The 23416-nt window shown below is 39.6% G+C and overlaps 1 protein-coding gene across 4 annotated transcripts in view; it reads left to right on the top strand.

Moving 5' to 3' along the window:
* SERPINB7 (serpin family B member 7) overlaps positions 1 to 19929 on the top strand; it is a 56656-nt gene extending 36727 nt beyond the window's left edge. For all 4 annotated transcript variants that reach the window (XM_077888917.1, XM_077888843.1, XM_077888705.1 and 1 more), the window contains 6 exons: positions 3343 to 3393; positions 3959 to 4075; positions 11378 to 11495; positions 15471 to 15613; positions 16946 to 17092; positions 18764 to 19929. In XM_077888917.1, coding sequence (XP_077745043.1) covers positions 3343 to 3393; positions 3959 to 4075; positions 11378 to 11495; positions 15471 to 15613; positions 16946 to 17092; positions 18764 to 19162 — 975 coding nt within the window. In that variant the 3' untranslated portion in view covers positions 19163 to 19929. The remainder of the gene's footprint in view (positions 1 to 3342; positions 3394 to 3958; positions 4076 to 11377; positions 11496 to 15470; positions 15614 to 16945; positions 17093 to 18763) is intronic.
* Positions 19930 to 23416: the final 3487 nt, after the last annotated feature.

The raw sequence follows: 23416 nt of genomic DNA, 5'->3' as shown, positions 1-23416 counted from the left end.
TACAGCCCCCCAATCCTGTCCCAGCTAGTTTTTCCTTGCAATACCTGACACTTGACACCATGGGTTTATATATATATATAAAGAGAAATCCAGCCTCAATCAACTCAGTCAATTTAGTTATAATTTATGCATCCATCCATCTGTCTCTCTTAAGTGTTACCATGACCAGTGGTCATTTTTGCTTTTGATGCTCAGATGGTCACAGTTGGGCCGGTAGAAATCTCTTTAAATTTGTCATTTTAAAATAATCCTTTCAGATGACTAAATCTTTGCTAACTGACAACATGATGTTCTGGGCCTGTCCTGAATTTTCTTGGCTCAAGACAGGCCAGGTTACCTACTCTCAGTGAAGCCCTGGTTACTTTATTGGATAATAGTATTGAAATCCAGAATTGGCATGCATGAGGTTCCGTGGAGTTAAAGTGACATACCAGCTACTTGCCATTTAAATAAAAGAGAAGAAAAGTATATTTATTTATTTATAAGTTCCTGTGTTCAGGATCATATCATATTTTTTCATTTAGCTCTAATATTACTTTACTTTATTATTTTGATATAATGGTTTTTATTTTAATTTTTTTTATTTTTGGAGGAAAAACCAAGCCTTATTTATTTTTTTTAAGACTGAAACACTAGGAATATATGTCATAGCCTTGAAACACCAAACATAGGCTCTATTGTCATTTCAAGAAATAAGTTGGCAAAAAGATAGCAAGGTCCTTATCAAAATTATAAGGTGCTAGAGCTAGGGCAGGACCACTACTTGATACAAAGGCCCCAGGCAAAAGTGGTATTTGGTAAGGGGTATGGCTTCCCATACCCAGTGTAGCGTCACCTCTCATGTTTTTGCAGGGTCTCCTAGCTGAAAGATGTAACGTGTATTTCAAAAATGCATATCCACATCTTCTTGGCCAGAAACATATATCTACAAGTAACTCTTCAAAGTTCAAAATTCTTATCCAAACTACCTTTCCCAACTCCACATCTTAAATCAACTTAATGCCCTTGTGTAATAAACCAAAAACCAAGTAAAATAAAGACTAAGAAACCTTTTTTCCCTCTTCTAAATTAGTGACCTCAAGGGTTTTGTTTTATAGCTTATGGAAAATGATTTGGTGAACCTTCTGGTAAAACAGGGTTGGCAGCAAACAGAAACACCTCTGCTTACACTAATATAATGGTTTCTATTTTTATTTTTGTAAAGATTTTTATTAATTTTTTCATGAGACACACACAGAGAGAGGCAGAGACACAGGCAGAGGGAGAAGCAGACTCCCTGCAGGAAGCCTGATGCGGGACTCGATCCCAGGACTCCAGGATCATGACCTGAGCCAAAGCAGATGCTCAACCACTGAGCCACCCAGGTGCCCTAGTCATGGTAGTTTTATTGTTAAATGTCTAATAGCTTAGAATTTTTGAAAATATAAAAATATATACGTATCGCCTCAATATTGTACCAGTCCAGTTTACTAAAAGCCAATTAGGAATATCAGAAGAGACAACTAGATTATTATCAAAATAGAGTAAAATTAGAAATGATCAAAGAACGATAGTAAATATTTATACTTGTTGAATCTTTTTTCAAAAACTTTACAAGAATGACTTCTGGGCATTCATATACCTTTTTATAATATTGGTTTCACAAGAGTTAAACCAACTATAAACTTGGTTTCACAAGAGTTAGTTCTGAAAAGACAGCATTTTTGAGTCCTGACACTATACCATGATGTTTTATGTTTCTGGTACTTCTGAATTTTCCTAAATACCAGTCTATCCAATGCCAAGGCAAAATGAGAAAGGGGCCTGATATTTTTCATGCTCCACAATGGCATAGAACTTGGAGGCGGGGCGGGATGACATCTGGATGCCAAGGATGGTGTCTCAATGCCTGCAAAGACCCCACCAGTGAATTTTAAATTGACTACTAATTTGTATATCAGATTTGCCTTGTTGCCTTTGCCTTATCTCTTACTCTACCTCAATATTAATTATTATTCTAGAGTAAGAGGATGTAGAAACTGAGGTAGGTTCCAATTCTCTGTGACCTATTAAGACTAATAGTGACACTCCTAGTCTTCATACGACCTCATATGTCTTACTGAGCTGTTCCATTTCTTCCTAGCCAATAAGATGGTGCTGTCAGTTAGGGGTTTGAAGTCTTGAAGTTGATTGCTCCCACAGAGGCACTGATAGCAGCATTGACTTAGTTAAATTCCCATACATGATTTCTTTACCCAGTGTCAAAGTGGTCTTTCACCCCTTCTCCCTCCTTCCCTCCTTCTGCCTCCCACTAGCTTCAAATATGGCACATATGACCCCTTAAAGAAAACCTACACCTTTCTACAGAAAATCTTGGCTGTGTCTGTGTATCTGGGGGGGCAGCGCACATTCGGTTTGCTCCAGACAGTTGCATAAATGACTACCATATACATAGCACACTTTATCACTTCCTAGGAGAGAAGCTGTTTTGCAGTTCAGAACCCATGGATGTAAGGGCCTGGGGAAATTCAGGTAAAGTGCAATAGAAAATTAAAGCTTGAGCAGAATAGCAATTATTAAAATAATAGGATTATGAGAGCCACGTTGGAAAAGGAAAAACCTAAAACTACCTAATTTCAGATAATCGCAGGATCTTCTTTATTTTTTCCTCAAATAGTCGCAGGATCTTAAATTACATCTCTCAAGTCCCAATTTAGCTTCACATTTAGGACTTCCTAGATATTCAGTAACTACGTCACCCTTTTATGTCTTGATGCCTACGTATTTAGCCTTAATCTTGCCCACCACGTAGCTAAATAAAATTTCTTATTTGATTCTTTTTGATCCTTGTCTAGGTTTAATCAGTGAGTAACTGTTAAATTGCTCCACCAGAATGAGCAAACCAAAATAACTATTAAGCACAATCCGTTTTGTAGCCATCGATTTATTACCTCTGCCAGCTTGTGGCACTTTCCCCAATGAATAATCTGTGTCCTAACCAAGTCAATAGGGGGGCTGCACCTGTCACGTGTGCCCTGTGTGCTTCCAAATACACACACAAACACAATCATTGACCACGAAGTCTCTTTCTTTTTTTTTTTTTTTTTTTATGATAGTCACAGAGAGAGAGAGAGAGAGAGAGAGAGGCAGAGACATAGGCAGAGGGAGAAGCAGGCTCCATGCACCGGGAGCCCGATGTGGGATTCGATCCCGGGTCTCCAGGATCGCGCCCTGGGCCAAAGGCAGGCGCCAAACCGCTGCACCACCCAGGGATCCCATGAAGTCTCTTTCTTACTTTATTTTGTGGGGTCCCTTACTGTGGAGCAGGACCTGCTAACTGCTTTCCTTGCTCCCCGTTTGCAGATGCTTCACTTCAACACAGCGTCAGGATGGGGAAGCTCTTCTAACACTCAGGTAAAGACAACATGCCAAAAAAGAATGTGAGACTAAATTTAGAGAAATTACCATCTCACCGATGTAGTTAATTATGCTTAGTGTCCTGTCAAAGCCAAGGGCTATGTCTCACTCAGATTTCCACAGTGTGGCATCTTAAGTACGATTTTTGATAATTTATCTTGTTAATTATTAATTTACCAATATTTGTGTGTGTGTGTTGGTCAGATTTTGGCAAGATAGTGTGGCACTACATGTTTTGCTTTTATCCTTTGATATTCACAGCCAATTTATACTGGTAAAATGAACTATTTAGTATACATACAAGGCAAATTGATTATCTGCTGTTAACAATTTTGTTCTAAGGTTAATTATTTTGGTAAAATTTTTAATTAATGTTGATTACAGATACTATTATGAGAAAGGGCCAGAAATTGTAAATATAGGTAGCATTGCTGCTTTTACAAGCATCATAATTTTTCAATTCTTTTCTGGTATAATATACATGTTTTATTTCTTGTGTAAGTAAGAGTGCGGTTATATTTGCAGTCCTGTAATACATTTTTATGAATCTTTTTAATAACAGCCAGGACTTCAATCTCAGCTGAAAAGAGTCCTCTCTGATATAAACACGTCCCATAGGTATTACGAGCTCAGCATTGTCAATGGTCTTTTTGCAGAAAAAGTGTTTGACTTTCATAAGGTAAGTGTGGCCTCCCGCATCATAGGTGATTTCTTCTCTGGACACTAGTCTCGTTCAATCCATTGTCTGCAGAGGGACTTGTGTCTTTCTAGGGAGCCTTACAATGGAGTTTTTTTTTTTTTTTTAGAATTTTTTTTTTCTTGTAGCTGCTAATGATGTTCCCAGATGTCTTCGAAATTTCATCACTCTGTTTTCAGAGTGCAGTTCACTTGAGCCAAGTGATCCCCATACTCAGGGTCAGCAGACTGCGAGGCTCCAAACCCCAAGACACCCTGTCCTCTGGCGGTGATGCGGAGCTGTAACCGGGTGGGAGGAACAAGCAACCCATTTAGGGTTGTCTGTGGGCAGCAGAGGAAACAGCTTTTCCTCCGAGCTTCGTGTCTCCTGGGATGGCTGTGGATCCCCAGGCTGTGTCCCCCTCCTCTGTTCTCAGCCATGCTTTCATCTGTCCTGCCAACAGTAACGTTGCAGTGAGATCACTGACCCAAGGGCCCCTTGTGTGGGACTTAGGATAAGGCCAGCCAGCAGCAGAGAAGAGGGCGGAAGGCAGAGGATTGGTTCATTCGAGGTCAGCAGGCAGTTTTCGTGTTACTCTGTGGTGTCTGTGTTATCAATGCATTCACCACCCAAAGACCAGTGCGACCCAGACCACACCCTACACGCCACTGGGCTCAACCCACGCTTTAGAGCCACCATCGCTGGGGCGACCAGGCAGGTTAGTACTATTGAAGCAGATGCAAGGGCCATGATTTTCTGGGCGTGCTTCTTCTCCCTTTGAGTTCCCCACTTGTCAGACGACCACAGAGCTTTGCTTCATGACATCTCTGGGCTGATCTCCACTTGCCTCTTGGCCAGCTGTCTGTGTTCCACCCAGCCATTATTGTCTCTCCAGTCACCCACACGGATTCTCTGCCTTCCTACACCACTCCCAAACCCTTTGGCAGCTGGCCAAGTCTGAAGCATGAGGCCACTTTGTGTTTTAATCTTTCCAAAGGAATCCTACCGAAGCTTTACAGGGGCCACCCTCTGTGTTCAGCTGCACATTTTGTGCCTCTTTTCCCACACATGCTGCAGAGTCCCTGAGGGACTGCTAGCTCTTTTAACCTGGAGGGTGATGTGTATGTCATGTTACTATTTATAGCACATTTCCATGTTCCTTTATCTGGCACTCAGTGTGTGCACCCAGCACGGTGAGGGTGACATCCGATCACCAACATGGAAAACAGACACTGCCATTTCTACCGCCCCAAACCTTTATAAACACAGTTAGTTACTCTAAAAACTACTTTGCATTGAAAATGTAACTATTGTCAACTTTCGGTTGTCAGACCAGTGCAAAGATAGATCATCTCCCAAGTATTTTTCCTTTGGTTGTGTAACAGTTTTTTTACTCATATTTGAGTATGGATGAGTCCAATAGAATTGCTGAAGATAATAATAATGTGTGAATTGTCTTTACAAAAAGTATGTAGAAGACCCAACCACCATCTCTGTTACCTTCTCCTCCCTCTTCCCCAAATCTGTGCTACATCTGTCTTGGTTGGTCGGACCTCTGTGAATGGCCATTCCTGCCCCCCAGCTCTGCCATCATTTCGGGTAACTGAAGGTTACCCCAGGGACTCTGAAGAGGACACCCAGCTGTGAGTACGGTCACAGTGCTCACAGTGACCCTCCCTCTATACCACTACAGTAGCAAATGCCCAAGCCACACCCTGAAACTCATCAACACCCAGAACTGTTGCACTCCTGAAATCTACAACTGGAGTTGCCCTCAGTGGCCACATCATTCCATGCTTCTCGTTCTTTCGTTCTTTCGTTATTTCAGCCCCACCCTACCTGTTCTTCTGCTGCAGCGGGTTATGCAATTTTTTTGATCGCTCTGTCGTCTCTCAACGTATCAGCTCTCTCTTTCCCCCAGCAAAGCCCCATCTGGATCAGTCCCATGACTTCCCCCAGCAGCTGTTCCTTGGCCACCCACTACCCAACACTTGTGCTATGTGTGTGTCTGTGTGTGCTCACCAGCATGATGCCACGGGCTCCCAGCCCCGCTAGGTGTTCTCAGTGCTGCCCAGCAGTCAGCTGGGTGCTCAGTAATTTCTTTCTCTCATTCCTCCCAACACTTACTGAAAGCTCTTCTGCCTCTCTCAAACCCTTGTGGCCACCATCAGTTTCAACTAGTTCTGTGCCATGAGCTCTAGATCTCTGATGCTTTAGATCCATCCGGTTGGTCCAGGGGCAGGAGAAGGGCCCAGGGCTGTGGGAACCCAGGTGAGGACCAGGAGCCATGGGATTTGGTGGAAATGTCCCTGGGTTTTCTTCAGCACACATCCTGTCTCCGCTGGTCATCACAATTACGACAGCAACAGGGTGTCAACCACGGCCTTCCGGTGTGTGGGTGGATGTCTGGGTCATCTGGGATAGCCCGAGACCTCAGGGTGACACCCCTGTGCTCCTCAGAACTGCTGTTCTGGGCTCCACGGGTGACTAGCCAGTGGAAGGGACAACCTGCACACTCACTGCTGTCTGCCTGACCAAGATCAAACACTTGACTCGGTCCTAATTTTACAATCATTTGTCGTCTTCACCTCAAAAATAGACTTTCCATACTTGGCACAAGCACCTTTAAATTTCACACTTTTTTTTTTAATATATTTTTTAAATTTTTATTTATTTATGATAGTCACACAGAGAGAGAGAGAGAGGCAGAGACACAGGCAGAGGGAGAAGCAGGCTCCATGCACCGGGAGCCCGACGTGGGATTCGATCCCGGGTCTCCAGGATCGCGCCCTGGGCCAAAGGCAGGCGCCAAACCACTGCGCCAACCCAGGGATCCCCAAACTTTTTTTTTTTTCAAAGATTTTATTTATTTATTAATGAGAGAGAGAGCGAGCGAGCAGCAGAGACACAGGCAGAGGGAGAAGCAGGCTCCATGCAGGGAGCTGGACATGGGATTCAATCCCTGGTCTCCAGGATCAGGCCCCAGGCTGTAGGTGGCGCTAAACCCCTGAGCCACCTGGGCTGCCCCCCCCCCCCCTTTTTAAAAATAGGAATTTACTTTAGTACTTAAGTGAAAATACATGTTGTAATATACATAGGATAAATATTTTAGTTCTGGATGGGCAATTTGATCTTAAAATTAATGGAAGAATTTTAAAGAGACACAGTGTGGCTCTTTCTTAACAATGAATATATGATAGAAGTTCATGGAACAGACTGTATATAGAGAAAAAACCTAGACTTGTGTTGTTTTGTATTCCAGCTTCTCTTCTATAGGTAGAAGCACATTCACCACAGAATAATGTATTTTCTTATTTAAGCAATACGTTCCCATCTCCACTTGTCTTCTACTTGACAAAGAAAACAGAGACCATCATGTGTGATCCATATCCCAAATCACACCCGGCTCCCTTTCCTCTTTCCCTTCATTTTCAGGGGGAACACTGTTTAATGGATAATTTTTCCATTTCTTCTTGCCACCTCACTCCCCACCCAAGTTTCTTGGTGATATGTTTCCATCAGTATTTTTCCTGAACTTCTGTGACTCTACTGTCTTCGCATATAAATGTGCTCCAGAGACAAATCTTCTAAAATTTTCTCTCCTTTTTTTTTAAAGTTACCCCATGATTCTCTTCCCATTTTTTGTGTTTCTCAGTCTGACAATCTAAACTTGAAAAATCAAATTTCTTCAGAGTGGTAAATCTAGTCAGGATCCATTTTTTTCACCCTCTCTCACTACTCTAGCTATTGCACACTTGCTTCTACCTTCTACATTCTCCTGAAGCTGCTCTTACCAAGGTGACTGATGGCTTCCAGTGGACACCAAGCTATGGGCACCTCGCAGTTTTGGTCTTACCTGCCTCTTTAGTATTCAACACTATTGGAGCTCCCTGAAACTTTCCCCTCTCATAGTTTCTATGGCATTGATTTCTCCTGGTTTTCTACCTTCTTCTTCATCTCATTTTCCTTTGTTTATCTTTATTCCTTCACTTATCTCTGAAATACTGGTGTTCTTTAGGGTTCTGCTATCAGACCTCTAACACTTTGAGTCTACTCTTTTACCCGGGAAGAGGTGATCAACTTGAAAGTGTGTAGTTCCTTGACTCTGTCCTCCATACCTCCACAGTTCTCTGTGGCTGTATGATGAATCATTCCTCACCCTGAGTGCTATGCTCATCTCTCTACCTGGCTACTACAAATCCTCAGGGTCTATGGATTCTTCAGCACACCATCTCTCCTGTCCCCACATATTCTCCAACCCCTGGGTTCTCTTTCAGTGAATGAATTACCAAGTATTTTGATCAACTCTGACTTTTCCCTTTCCTGGAGCTTCATAGTGCATCAGTGAAGAAGACCTAAGAGGTTTTCCTTCTACTTTCAAAAGAAAAGTTATTTTGAAATAATTTCTTTTTTTTAAAAGATTTTATTTATTTATTCATGAGAGACACACAGAGAGGAGAGGCAGAGACACAGGCAGAGGGAGAAGCAGGCTCCATGCAGGGACCCCGAAGTGGGACTCGATCCCAGATCCCGGGATCACACTCTGAGCAAAAGGCAGATGCTCAATCACTGAGCCACCCAGGCGTCCCTTGAAATAATTTCAAACTCACATAGAAGTTGCAAGTATTGTAGAAAGAACATTCCCCCCCTGAACCATTTGAGATGCTTTATCATATTTGAATAGTTTCATGTTATTCCTACAAAAAATGATATTCTTCTACATAATCACGATACAACCATCAAGATCAGGAAGTTAACAATTTACATTAGTATCAGCTTATCTTTTAATCCTTTTGAGTTTTACCAGTCAGCCCAACATCATCCCCTCATAGCAAAGGATTTAGTCAGAGTCATGCACTATATTCTGTTGTTGACTCACTTTTAGTCTCCTTCAATTTGGAACATTTCATAGCCTGTTTTGACTTTCATGATCTTGACACTTTTGATGATATTCACAGTGTCCAGTTTTAGGCCAGGTATATTTTAGAATGCCCTTCAGTGTGGGTTTGTTTGGTGTTTCTTCATAATTAGAGTTCCATTTTTCCCCAGTTTGACTGAAATATGATTGATATGTACTATTGTATAAGTTTAAAGCGTATGGCATGTTGATTTGATACACTTATATATTGTGCAAGGATTATTGCCATAACATTAGCTAACACTTGCACCAGATTTGATGGAAACATCCAGTGTTTTGTTTTATTGTGTTATCCCTATTGCACACCAGCAGGATTCTGATTTATCCCATTGCTTGTCCTGCCATCTTTGATTATGTGATTACACAGATATCTGCTGGGTTTCACTGTTGTGAAGTTCCTCCTTTTCCACTGTTGTTAAGTATTTTGTAGGGAATTGCTTTCAGGCTGTGTAAATATCTCATTCTTGAGAAAACGTATTTATTTATTTGTTTGTTTATTTATAGCAATATGGACCCATGGTGTCTTTTGTTTTAGCCAAAAGGTTATAATCCATCATATTATTTTCATGCTCAAATTATTTCTTCTATTGGCATCTGTGTTTTTTTGATAGGCCCCCTTCATTTGAGCACTCTCTGGCACCATGAGATGTTCCAATCTCATCTTCTTTTCCTGTTTTAGTCCTAGAATCAGCCATTTCTCCAAGAGCCTTACTTCTTTTTAAGGAAGATACATGCATATATTAAATGCGTGTTCATCTCTTTACTTGTATCTAATGAAACTCAAGAGTTCCTATTGGTATCACCAATTTCCATTAATACACCACAGGGTTCATTTTTTTTTGTTTTCTGTCTTCCTATGTTTGTTTATCTCCCTTCTCTAATAGTGAGAAGTCTGGCTGACATTATTCTTATATATTTACTTGTTTGATCCACCTCCTTCTATGTAACCAATCTCCTATCACTGATGTTGTTGCCCCTCCCAGTGTGAAAACACCTTCTTCATCCCATGAGAGATCTGCCCCTCCATGTTAGGCTGTTTCTCCACGAGAATACTTCCTCCCTCCACTTAATCCCCCACACCCCATGGTGAGCTGCCTACCACAGAGATGTCACTCTCACTTTTTTGTGCTTTGACACCCTACATGGATGCCCATCTCACACTATTTAAAATCTAATATCTGCCTAAGGACTCCCCTCCTCAGGGATGCCTCAGGACTCTGCCTGAACTTGAATTCCAGAGCTGGGCTTCCCTGACAAGGCAATGTGTTCTTCATCTGGTTTGGCCACTAAAACTTTGTGCTGAATGGCTCCTCACTGTGATGGGGCTATGCCATCCAGCCCTGCCACAGTGGTCCTCCCATCCTGAGATGTATACCTATCTAGATTTGCCCCTCCTTATGGCTTTGAGTCTGAATGGTTCAAGAAGGAAATGGAAGGGTAGGGGATAAGAAAAGAGCTAGTTCCACTTTCTAGTGCATTTCTAACATTTGTCTTGTCTTCCCCATGACCCTGGAAATTGCTAGTGCCTCGGTTCAGGACCTCTTTACACCCTTCAGGATAAACTATAAGGACACTTTAACAAGTCCTTCTATTTCCAATCAGTTTTATTTTCTGTGCTGATTTCAGAGTCCCCTTTATGAAATGTACATTTAAATATTATTCCTCTGTTTAAATACTTTAAATAACTTACTCTAAAATAAAATGAAACCTCCTTGTCAAAGGCAATAAGACACTCTCGCTCTTCCTCTGCCCTGGCTCCATTTCCACCTTCTACACATGTTTCCATCAGCACAAATTCCTGTTGGTCTTCTGAGTGTGCAAAGATCCTCTTACTCCTCTGAGGGTACTATTGCTTGGAGTGCTCACCTTTTCTGCTTGTTCTCATCAGCTTGACTTCTTTTCTTCTTTCTTTTTTTTTTTTTTATCTTTCTTTCAAGTGCAGGCAAAGTCCAGGGGCTTGAGCTTCTTTTTTTAAGTACAAGAAGTAGCCTGAAAGCCTTCTTAATGTTTTCAGTAGGAAGGGGGAGACAAAAGCAAGAAAGATAAGCTAAGACACTGTTGAAGTATTTATAGTGAGAAAGCAGTGGTAAAGCCAAGAGAGTGGTCTTTAGATGTAATCCTAATCAGCCTCCCCCTAATAAACATAAGTTCAAATAGCATGCTTGCTGTGCAAATTCAGTTTCAGGTTCTCCAGCTCCTGTCTTAGCCATGTTTTCATATTTCTAGTCATATTTCCTCATCTTTGAGTGAGGAATGAGTCTTTGAGTTAGATGGTGGAAATGAAGAGATGAGTTCAAAAACAGATTTCTTATATGCTTAGTTGATAGTGATTTATGACTATAAGAACTGTGTATTACTTATAGAACTGTAATTATTTATATTTATAGGACTATATTGAGTGTGCTGAAAAATTATACAATGCCAAAGTGGAACGAGTTGACTTTACAAATGATGTAGAAGATACCAGATATAAAATTAATAAATGGGTTGAAAATGAGACACATGGTGAGTGCAACCCTATTTTTCTATAAGATTTGTCAGTGATATGTGAATACTAACAATAGTCAAGTTTAAAGCTGGAAGTTTTGGGGCACCTAGGTGGCTCAGTCTGTCAAGTGTCTGTCTTTGGCTCAGGTCATGATCCCAGGGTCCTGGCATAGAGCCGCAAGTCCTACTCCCTGCTCAGGGGGCGCCTGCTTCGCCCTCTCTCTTTGCCCCTCCCCACCTGCTACTGTTCTCTTACACTTGCTGTCTTTCTCTCAAATAAATAGATAAAAAATCTTTAAAAAATACAGCTGGAAGTCTTTTGTAAGATATGCAAGGAACAGTTCCTCCTAATCCAAAGTAATGGTTGCTATTATTGAATATTGCTTGAGCACTGTTGGTGGGAAGACACATTGGTGCAGCCACTATGGAAAACAGTATGGAGGTTCTTCAGAAAATTAAAAACAGAATTATCAATATGCTCCAGGAATTCCACTACTGGATATTTATCCAGAGAAAATGAAAACATTTATTTGAAAAAAAAAATATATGCCTGTGGCTATTGCCCCATTATTTCCAGTAGCCAAGATGTAGAAGCAACCCATATGTTTATTAATAGATTAGTGGATAAAGAAGATATATATATCTTGATATAGATAGATAGATAGATAGATAGAAAGGAATATTACTATGCCATAAAAAGAATGAAATCTTACCATTTACAGCAACATGGACAGACCTAGAAGGTATAATGCTAAGTGAAATAAGACAGAGAAACACAGATATTATGATTTCATTCATATGTGGAATTTAAGAAACAAAACAAAGAAAAAAAAAGATACAAACAAAAAACTGACTTAAATGCAGAGAAAGCAGGTGGTTGTTATCAAAGGGGAGGTGGGGGGGAGATGAAATAGGTGGAGGGGATTAACAGTACATTTACTTCGATGACCACTGAGTAATGTATGGAACTGTTGGATCATTATGTTGTACACCTAAAACTAATATAATAGTGTATGTTAACTGTACTTCAACTAAAAAAATAGAGTGGCAGTTACCAGGGTCTGGGGGCTGGTGCATGAAGGAGAGTTGTCCGATGCATTTAGAGTTTCAGTTTTTCGAGATGAAATAAGTTCTGAAGGTGTGATACACAGCAAGGCATATATAGTTAATACAACTGACCTGTTAAGATGGTAAATATGCTATATGTTTTTTAATCACATTGAAAAATGGGAAGCAAAAATTCCTCACAATTTTAGCACCTCAGTAAATCACAGTTTCCTTTTCCCATTTTCTTTATTTTTAATTTATTTTTATTTATTTATGATAGAGAGAGAGAGAGAGAGGGAGAGAGACAGGCAGAGGAGAGGGAGAAGCAGGCTCCATGCCAGGAGCCCGATGTGGGACTCGATCCTGGGACTCCAGGATCGCGCCCTGGGCCAAAGGCAGGCGCGAAACCGCTGAGCCACCCAGGGATCCCCCCTTTTCCCATTTTTTATTCTAGTCCTTGACCTCATGCACATAAGTTGACCTACTTATGTTTGTAGCCTATGTTCACATCTATGTCTAGATTTTTTTCTTCATACTCTAACTCCCACATTTTTACAGACTACTTTGCAATTTTCATGACCATCTAATTGCATAGAACAAGTATGAAATAAAGAATGTAAACATATCCTCAGTAGCTTTTTATATATATTATAAGGTGGAATGATTTGGGAGGTATTGGTTAAATAAAATATATTATTAAATAAAAAAGAATTGCTTTCATATTTGTCCACAATGTGGTTCTGAGTATCTTAATAATCTGCATACTTTATACTTTTCAGAAATCTTATCTATTACATTATCTCATTGGATTGGGAAACAATCCTATGAAACAAATATTGACTTCATTATGACCATTTCATCCATTAGTGACAAGCTGAAATAATTTACCCAGTTATCCTCAATATCTTATACCTATGTAGTGAACAAAGACCAGAAGACTATAGAACGTTATTTTCAGTGACCACACCATAATGTTTCATTATAATGATCAATCCAGTATCTTGCTGTTTTTTCTTAAGGAAGTTTATTGAACTTATGACATCCTACTATATGTGAAATATATTTTTATATCATTGCTTCTTCTAAAAGATGCATAGTTTATCTTTCATTTTAAAAGCCTCTTCATTTATCAAAATATTATTTGTGGCAAAGGTAGTACCTTTCATGAAAAATACATTGCTTTATTGGTAAGTGTCTTTCATACATCTAAAAACCGATTTCCAGTTGATGTTCTGCTTGAGTCAAAACAGATACGGTATTTTATTATCAACTGATTATAAGCCTGGCCATTTCTTTACTTAAGGCTTGATCCGGATTTATACTCAGAACAATATACCTATATTTGTTGAGTCTGGTTCTGTCTCAAAAATATGAAACATGTGACTTGCATTCTTAAAAGGTAAACATTCAACATACTACAACTGGGAACAAGAATACAGTGTCTCAATTTCCTTTTGTTCATTCATCATTACCTCAGTAGGGGATTACTTTGACCATTAGCCACCACAAGTTTCAAATACACTATTCACAAACTGACACTGTGCCATTGCTTTTCCCAATAACTGAATGGAATTCTATTTAGTGTGTATTTTTTAAGGGTATCAGATTGATAACACCTTTTTCCATCTGGACCAGTTATTTATTTCTATTCCTTCTTTTTTCACGCAAATATATCTTAAAATTAATCTTAGTTTGATAAGCATTTGTTCTCAATACTCATTTGGGGGGAACACTTCAAAATGCTGCCAACATACCAACAAACTCACCCAGGTCTTATCACCCCTTCCCCATCCTCCACACATACCAGGGCAGTCCTTTTGAAAGAGAAATCTGACCCATCATGACGGCGTTCTTTCTTATTTTACAATGAATCCTGAATAATCATTTTCCATTGCTTTCAGGATAATCCAAAGTTACCACCAGACATGTAGGCTCTTCATTATTTGGTCACTGACTGTAACCTTTCCAACCACTACTTTCCCTAATACATCAGAATGAGTTAGGATTTTCCCAAATACGCTGTGCTCTTCCAGGCTTCCGTGTGTTTAAATAGACAGCCTCTACTATATGCAGCTTCTCTCTGCCTCCCCTTGGCCCTCAGCTCCAGCAGAAGGTCAAGCCAGAGATGGGAGCCCCTAATCTGTGCTCTCACAGCACCCTGAGCACATGGCTGCAGTACCAGTGTGTATGGCTGTTTGGTTGTTGCCTCCCCTGTGCTGGACTGTGAACAAGGACGGTGCCTTTCATGGTTATGATTCAAGTATCAAGAGTAGGTTTGACATCCAGCAAAAATCTTAATGTAGAATGAAAGAAGTAATTAGCCCAACAGAATGGAGTTGAATTATATTTGGAGGGCTGTGATCTCATTGGGGCAGTAAAGGTAGTTTGGTGCTTACCAGCAAGGAGGGCCCTTGGGGAATTGTCTTTCTGGGTTGGAATCCTTTTGCCGTAACTTTCTTGTTATATGATGTTGTATAAATTATTCTATCTCTCTGTGTTCCATCTTCTTCAACAAGAAGTGAAAACAATAATAGTGCCTGCCTCATAGAGATTTTGTGAGGATTAAACCAAATATTGTACATAAAGTGTTCAGAGAGTACTGGATGGAGTGATTGTTCATAGATTATTACTAATATCGTTGTTATTATTAGAATTATGTCATAAGGAAAATATCATGTTCAGCTTGTCTTTTTTTTTTTTTATTACATTAATGGGGTGCCTGGGTGGCTTAGTCAATGGAGCATCTGCTTGTTGATTTTGGCTCAGGTTGTGATCTCGGAGTGGTGAGATCCATACTCAGTGAGGAGTCTGTTTGAGATTCTCTTTCCCTCTGCCTCTACCCCTCCCCCTGCTCTGCCTCTCTCTCAAATAAATAAGTCTAAAAATATAAAACATAAAAATTACATTAAAAATTAACATTTTTTTTCTCCATTTATTTTTCCAAAGGTAAAATCAGGAATGTCTTTCAAGAAGATGGCATAAGCTCCTCTGCTGTAATGGTGCTGGTGAATGCCGTGTACTTCAAAGGCAAGTGGGAGTTGGCTTTCAGCAAGAATGAAACCTTAAATTGTCATTTCAAATCTCCCAAGGTATGGAAATATTTTTAATTTAAGAAGTGGTTTTTTTTTTTTTGCCAATAGTATTCCTTTGCAGAAATTATGGTATTTATATAGACAAATGAAAGATTCCTCATTTCTTTACTTATTTCTTCTACTGCTTACCAGTGCTTTATGGTGAATTGCTTATAATACAACCTATTTTCCTGATAATGCAGGAAGTGTCCCATAAGTCAATATTTCTTAAATACATTCAAATTTGAGAAAAGTAATAAAGTAATAAAATATGGATTCATTTAAAAATATTCTAATATTTGGATGCCTATGTCATCAACTTGAAAATATGACAAAAGTGTGCTTTTAGTTTTTTGTAATTCTAACTGTGGGGTGGATAGTTCCAGTCATTTAATATCAATGATTTTCCTGAGGCAAAGCAAGGATGTGTGTCCTTTTACAAAGGAAGAAGTTATGTTTAGTAAAGTTACACATTTCCAAGTGTCAGTCTTAACCAACTTTTATAAAACATATATTCTTGTGTGTGTGTGTGTGTGTGCGTGTGTTTGTGTGGTTACCAATTTGTACACAGTAATCTAATAGTAGAAACATCAAAGGCTTTGGAGTCAAGTTAACTCAAGCACTATAGACCTTCTTATTTTCACAAATGAGGTGATTCCACTAATTGATCTCAAAAGTTTCTTTCAATCGCTCAGCCTTTTGAGGCAGAGAAACTCAGGTTAGCTTTTAAAATTAGTTTTATTTATTGAAATATTCTTCCTGCATTTTTCCACAACAGAAATTTGAGATGTAGGAGTGCTGAGAGCTGGTGGAAATAAAAGATCACTGAATGAGTGATAAATATTACTATGAATACTCTAGATATTTTTCTTTCATCAGAAGTAAAATACAGACAGTACTATCCAAATCACACAATTTAAGAATGAAGTCTTATAAAAATAAAAAAAAAAATCTATGGTGGTCATTTTAAATAATAATGGCATTTAATGATTATTCATTACTTATTATATAAACATTTTCAAGTAAAACACTAAGTGCAAAGCAGTGTACCAAGTGCTAGGTATATTAACTCATGTAATCTTTTCAACAGTTCTATGCAGTAGAGATTAGTTTTACCCTCATTATACTGGTGAAGAAATAGAGGCACAGAGAAGTGAAGTAACTTGCCCAAAGTTACACAGCTGGGAGTTTTAAACTCAGGCAGTTAATCTCAAAGTTTGAGCTGTGAACCACTGCTTGGCAGCAGGTCAGGAAAAATCTACAGGAACAACCAAAAATTGAAGCATCATTTTCATTGTATAAATGAAATAAGGAGGGCTTATAAAAGTTTTTTTGCGGCTTGACTTTCAGTGTCCTGGGAAAGCAGTCTCCATGATGCATCAAGAACGGAAGTTCAATTTGTCTGTCATTAGAGACCCACCCATGCAGGTTCTTGAGCTCAAGTATCATGGTGGCATAAGCATGTACATAATGCTGCCTGAGAATGACCTATCCCAAGTAAGTTGCTACTACCACTTTCACCACTGGGGAATTAGGAGATTTTTAGGATGTTATTGATTGTGTTTTTATGCATCCACTTAAAAATTTCAGGTTGTAAGAATTCTTGCATTACGATTTTCATTTAGTTTCATTGTAATTGTGTTTTTTGACATGAACAGCAAGAGGAATGTCATAACGTTGCTATTGATAAATCTAAAGTAACAATATAAAATATTGGTACTCATATTAGGTCAATAATTCTTTTGAGGGACGCCTGGGTGGCTCAGTGGTTGAGTGTCTACTTTCGGCTCAGGGCAGGATCTGGGGTTCCTGGGATTGAGTCCCTCATCGGGCTCCCCACAGGGAGCCTGCTTCTCCCTCTGCCTATGTCTCTGCCTCTTTCTCTGTGTCTCTCATGAATAAATAAATAAAATCTTAAAAAATAATTCACTTGATAATCTTTATCACAATTAGATTTTGATTCCAAATAATCCACAGTAGTAAAAAAAGTAGCCCATATAAAACAAACAGCAGATAACTCAAAAGATAGATTTGTTCTTTTACTCATTGTCTACTTTTTTCTTTTCCATAATAGATTTTCCTAAAGATGTTTGGGTCAGTTTAGTATAAATCTATATTCCTACATTATCCTACAGACCTATATAACCCTATGTAACTAAATAATGGGGATTTGGTTTTATGGTGAGTTAAATGAGGAAAAATTCGAATTCAGAATGAGAAATTGTTATAGATTAACTATAAACTGGATCACTTACATGCATAAAATTTAAATTAGACAAAATTTTATTATATAAATTTAGATCCTTGATAAGGATAGCTCTGAAAAGCTCTTTAGGATTCTAGTGAGACTGAATTTGAGAACAGGTATCTACCTATAAGATTTGTAAATAATGTGCATGAAAAATCTTCCCTGTATAAGTCTGGACTAGTCTCTCTGATCAATTGTCAGTATTCAGGAGTTGGTGAGCTCCACTTGTGAATTGTTTGGGGCAGCAGTGGTGCTGGAAAGAGAGCCATGGGCTCCTAGCTGTGTAACTGAGGTGCCCAGCCAGGCAATTCAGCACATTTTCTTACAGTGTCTTGAGTTTCACTTGTTGCATGTGTTGAGTAGGAGAGTTGACTTGGACCCAAGCCCCCCAGATGGTGTAGGTAATTGTACTGGAAGGTACAGATCACCTAAATAAACCCTGGAGGCTAGACCTCTGGGCTCCTTGCCTTGGGCCCCCTGGGGTTCCATTGGCTATTCCTGCAAGCTATGTAAACATTACCATTTCCTATTACTTTCATGATGGAAAATGGTCAAGAAACACTGGCTTAAATGACCACTGAGCTCCTTTCTCCCTCTGATGATCCTTGCTACCCTAATTCCTTCACCTGCCCACTGTTCCACTTTGGCTATATTTGTTCATATGCGGACTAGAACAGAAATGCCTCGAAATACAAGTAAGCCACACCTTGTCATAGCAGAGCGAATTAAACATGATTTGTTAAAGAGTGCTTGAACTGTGTTAATAATTTCCCATTTTCAGACTCCCCCGAACCCACTGACATTCTTACATGCAAATATCCAGGAGAGGATAATTACGGAAAACCATCTATCTTTGTGGTTGGTGTTTTATCTGTCTCTTAAGCGTATGGTTCTGAATTGCCTTTTCAATATTCCTGCAGATTGAAAACAGGCTGACCTTTCAGAATCTAATGGAGTGGACCAATCCAAGAAAAATGAGCTCTCAGTATGTTGAGGTGTTTCTTCCTCAATTCAAGATAGAGAAGAATTATGAAATCAAACATCATTTAAGAGCCCTGGGGCTGAAAGACATCTTTGATGAATCCAGAGCTGATCTGTCTGGTATAGCTGCAGGAGGCCGTCTATATGTGTCCAAAATGGTGCACAAGTCCTACATAGAGGTCACTGAGGAGGGTACAGAGGCCACTGCTGCTACAGGAAGTAACATTGTAGAAAAGCAGCTCCCAGAGTCCAGGGTGTTCAGAGCTGATCACCCATTCCTTTTCATCATCAGGAAGAATGACATCATCTTGTTTAGTGGCAAAGTCTCTTGCCCTTGAAAATCCAGTTGGTTTCTATTATAGCAGTCCTTCCCACGTCAAGGAACCACCACAGGAGAATAGATTTGAATGTAATCGAAGCACGTGGTATTTCCTTTGTGTTTCCTTTCTTCTCATATTGATCAGTGGATGATTTTGGAAACTTGACCCTTTATGGTCACCTGGTTGGTTGTCCTGACCCTACTTGAACCTTTCTACTACCATGTGCCTCACTCATCTCTAAGTTCTTTCTCTTTTTGCCCCAACTCATTCCTACCATCTTGCCACCCTCCCCTCTCCCGCCCCTATAGCCCCTTGGACCCAGAGCTGGGCATCATGTCTGGGAACAGCTGGTGATGACAAAGCAGTCCTAAAGATTTGTCAGAAACTCTAGTTATCCTGGTTACTCAGTTTCATCATAGATGAGCTTGGAAGGAAGCCCAGCTGCTGGATGTAGGTGTGAGGGATATTCTTTCCCTGCTGACCTAGGAAGACATTAGAAAGCTTCCTTTCACACACCCGATTTGAGATCAGTGTTGAATTTAGATGCCAAAAAATATAGATTTGGGTTTGGGGAACAACTAAAATATTTCATTAATAATTTCAAGTTCATGTCTTTCCATCTTTCCTTGATAGAGACTTTTTTCCCCTTGGTAGAGACTTAACATGTACATAGTTTTTCAAATATTATGTATCTTTGAACTACTGCCATTTGTTATTTATGGTATATATTTCATGAGCTGTGTGGTTCTCTGTTTATCAGAATAAATAAATACAACACGGCTGTACAGTGTGATTGTTTTTCTCTGACCAATTGTGAAGGCACCAGCCTTTCTTTATTTGCCAGGCCAAGCAAAACAGCAATGAATAAAAAGAATATTTTTTAAATATAAATCTGATCTGGTTCAATGTTGCTAATTTGTTACACATGAAAGTTACTTTTACAGATACGTAGACTGATAAGGTAATTTTAAGTACTAAAACTTAAGTTGATTAGGGAAAGGATTTGCATATATGAAAATTTATAGTGAGATGTAAGTAACTTTGTAAGACAGATCAAAAATAGAGAATAAAAAAAAATAGAGAACCAATAGGCCAACCTGAACTCACTCAGGATTTTAAAAACAGTAGCAGCCTATTGGATTATGTTTTTATCACAAAAGACTTTCACTTGAATAGGAACTAAATAAACCTGGAGTAGGCTATAACATGGCCCTGTGGTGCATAATACTAGACCTGGCAAGTACTAGATTTTCAACAAATGTGGGATGCGTGAATATGGTATGAATGAGTTAATGTGACATGATTTGAGAGATGTAGAAAAGTTTCTGACCAAAATAATTGCTAACCTGCCACACCTGAAATAACTATTGTGCCTTTCAGAGACATTTATGGTGGGGGGCAGTTAAATTAACTGGTATGCAGTGGTGTGTGTGTGTGTGTGTGTGTGTGTGTTTGAAGGACTGATTTTTCTGATTAACCATTCCCACCTATTGCCATTCAAAAATGACATACTTTTAAGATACAAGAAGAGGGTACAGGAGCACGCATTCTGATGGTAGCCATGCTGTTCAGAAGTATGGACGCTCTTCACAGCTGATAGTGTTTTCTGGACAGCCTTGGCAGGATTCACAGCTGCTGAGGCTTGAAGCAAGCAACACAGAGAATGAGAGTTTGGTCAGTGAGGAAGTAGTATGGAAAAATTGGTGTGAGCTTTCCCTACAACTTCAGTTGTTTGTTCTGCCCATATGTCCACCCCATGGTTAAGGGCCCCAGCTCATGCGGAGAAGGGCTACCTTGTCTAGTCGTGATCTAGGCTTAGTTTGGTGTTACTTCCAGAAGCCTGAACAGCTTCTGAAACTGGGGCTATTGTGGAAGCACTTTTGCTTCCCATGAACATTGTGAATATACCTGAGGCTTGGTGACAGCAAAAGAGACAGCTGTTGAACTTCTCTTAGTATTGGGCTTCAGGCTTCTTGGGGGCAAGAGCCATGACTGATTGGTTTTGTATCCCAGCATCCCTAGAACAATACTTAATGTATGGTAGGCACTCAGTGTGTCTTTAGAGTAAATGTAGTGGGTGGCCCTAAGGTGTGACTTGGGGTGGAAATGAAACCTCAGTAGAAGATCAAGCCATTGAGCTTGAAATCAATTTCCTTTCATACAGATGACTTTTTTATCTTTTAGGATCATGTGTGTTTCAATCTGCTTATTTTAACAATAGGTATTTCCAAAGTTCTTCTCTTACTCAAAATTCTGTCTATATATAATCCTGTCTGAACACATGGCTTCTGTAATAGCTGATGACACTTAGCTTAATGCTTAATTTCATCCAAATTCATGACTGCCCCCTGAAAAGTCCACCTAAATGTCCTGGAGTAAAGCTAAACATGTCTCAAGCTAAAACACATCACCGTCTTCCGCATGATCTTCTTGGGGACCCACTTCTCATTAAGGACAAATATTGTCTAAAACTCTCATCTCAAAACATCAAGGTTATCTTTATATAATTCTTCTTTTTCACACTGGGACTGTTCACTGGAGTTACCACTAAAACGTTTCCTGAATTTATCTCCTTTTCTTTCTTCCCATCAGCATTGCTCGAGTTAAGACTGTTCACATTTGTAGTTTGTATCTTATCTGTTCCCTCTGCCTTTTGTGACTTGTATTTCCCTCTCACACTTAAGCCCAAAGTGATAAGGCTTTCCATATTTTCATCTATATATGCAAGTTATCTTCCTGAAACAAGGATCAGAGCAAGTCACTTTCTTATAAAACACCAATGGTTCTTTACCACCTAAGGACAAAGTCTAAACTCCAGCATGGCCCTTCAGGCCTTCGACAATTTTCCATAGCCTCCCCTCCACCTGGTTTTGCCACTCCCTGCCAAAGACTCTGAGCTCAACATACCTTGGACTAATTGACAACCAAATCCACTATTTCATGCTGTTCAACCTGTCCCCTCTGAGTGGCACATTCTCTCCATTTTTGCTTAATACCCATTGAATTATTCAAGCAGCAGACCACATTCATGTTCCCTGGGAAGATCTCCATTCAAGTGGACTCATAAAACACACTGGGCATCCTTTTACAAGAGCTATGCTCAAATTTCTTGCTACATTCTGTTTGTATGTGTGTGCACACATGTGCATGTGGGTGTGCTCATGGCTTGCTAGATTATAAGCTCTTTAAGGGCAGGCATATGGTGGGTATCCTGTCCTTATTTTAAATAAATAGATTCTCTTTAGGTTCCAAGAAAGGAAAAAAAAAACCCACAACAACCAGAGAGCATAGTGCAGAGACTCTGGCCAACACCAGTTCCCACTCCCATCAGCCTCTCCTTGAGAGCATGATGTTTTCCACCAGTCACATGCCAAAGCCTATATAAAGGCAAGATCTCTAACGTGAGTGAAAGAGCATTGTTGGATCTTCTGTCTCTTCAGGAACAGGAAGAAACTTTTTTTTTTTCTCTCATTTTCACTCATTTTTCAGGGAAGAAGAAGAGCAATGTCATCATCTTCTTCAATACCACCACTGCTTTATCATTTACAAAATGTTTTCACAGACTTCATCTCAATTCTCCTTACAATCCTGTAAGATGGAAACTATTACGACTATTAGTGTTATTTTCATTTCATAAGGAAAATTAGGGCCAGCGAGTTGGGCAATTGCCTAAGATCGTGTGTGCTCTTTCCATCCTAACATGCTGCCTTGAACCTCACAAATCTCACTTATGCCCTGGCTCTGCTCAGGGTTCTGTCATCTTGTGCTCCAATGCCTCACATGGCTCACCTCTTCTTTGCTATGCTTGCTTGCTGACGCCACCTGTCTCTGATGAGCTCAGGCTTTCCTGAAACACCACACCTCTTATAAATTTGGGCAAATCCATAATTACATGACTCTATATGCTTCTATTTGGGTCATTTATGCTTTTTATGATTTAGGTGATTTAATTTGACCACACATTATTTGCCCTAATAACAAACTTGTTGAGAGTTTATATAGGAATGATAATGATGGTACAAACTCTTCTAATCATAAACTCTCCTAAGTACAAATTCTCTGAAACAAGGGATGGTTATCTTCTGCTCACTTTGTAATTTCTCTCCAACACATTGCATACCCCTTCACTGACTGATAGGTTCTACTCAACAACAGAGAAAAGCAGCATATGTGTCTGTATTGATCTGGCTATCTTTTGACACTAATATTTCATTTCTGTCCTTACAGACATCTTAGGATTTGTAAACACCCAGGACTAAAATAGCATTTGTA

The sequence above is a fragment of the Canis aureus genome, chromosome 1 (assembly GCF_053574225.1).
Source record: "Canis aureus isolate CA01 chromosome 1, VMU_Caureus_v.1.0, whole genome shotgun sequence".
Classification (NCBI taxonomy): domain Eukaryota; kingdom Metazoa; phylum Chordata; class Mammalia; order Carnivora; family Canidae; genus Canis; species Canis aureus.
This window is presented reverse-complemented; position numbering and strand designations above follow the sequence as displayed.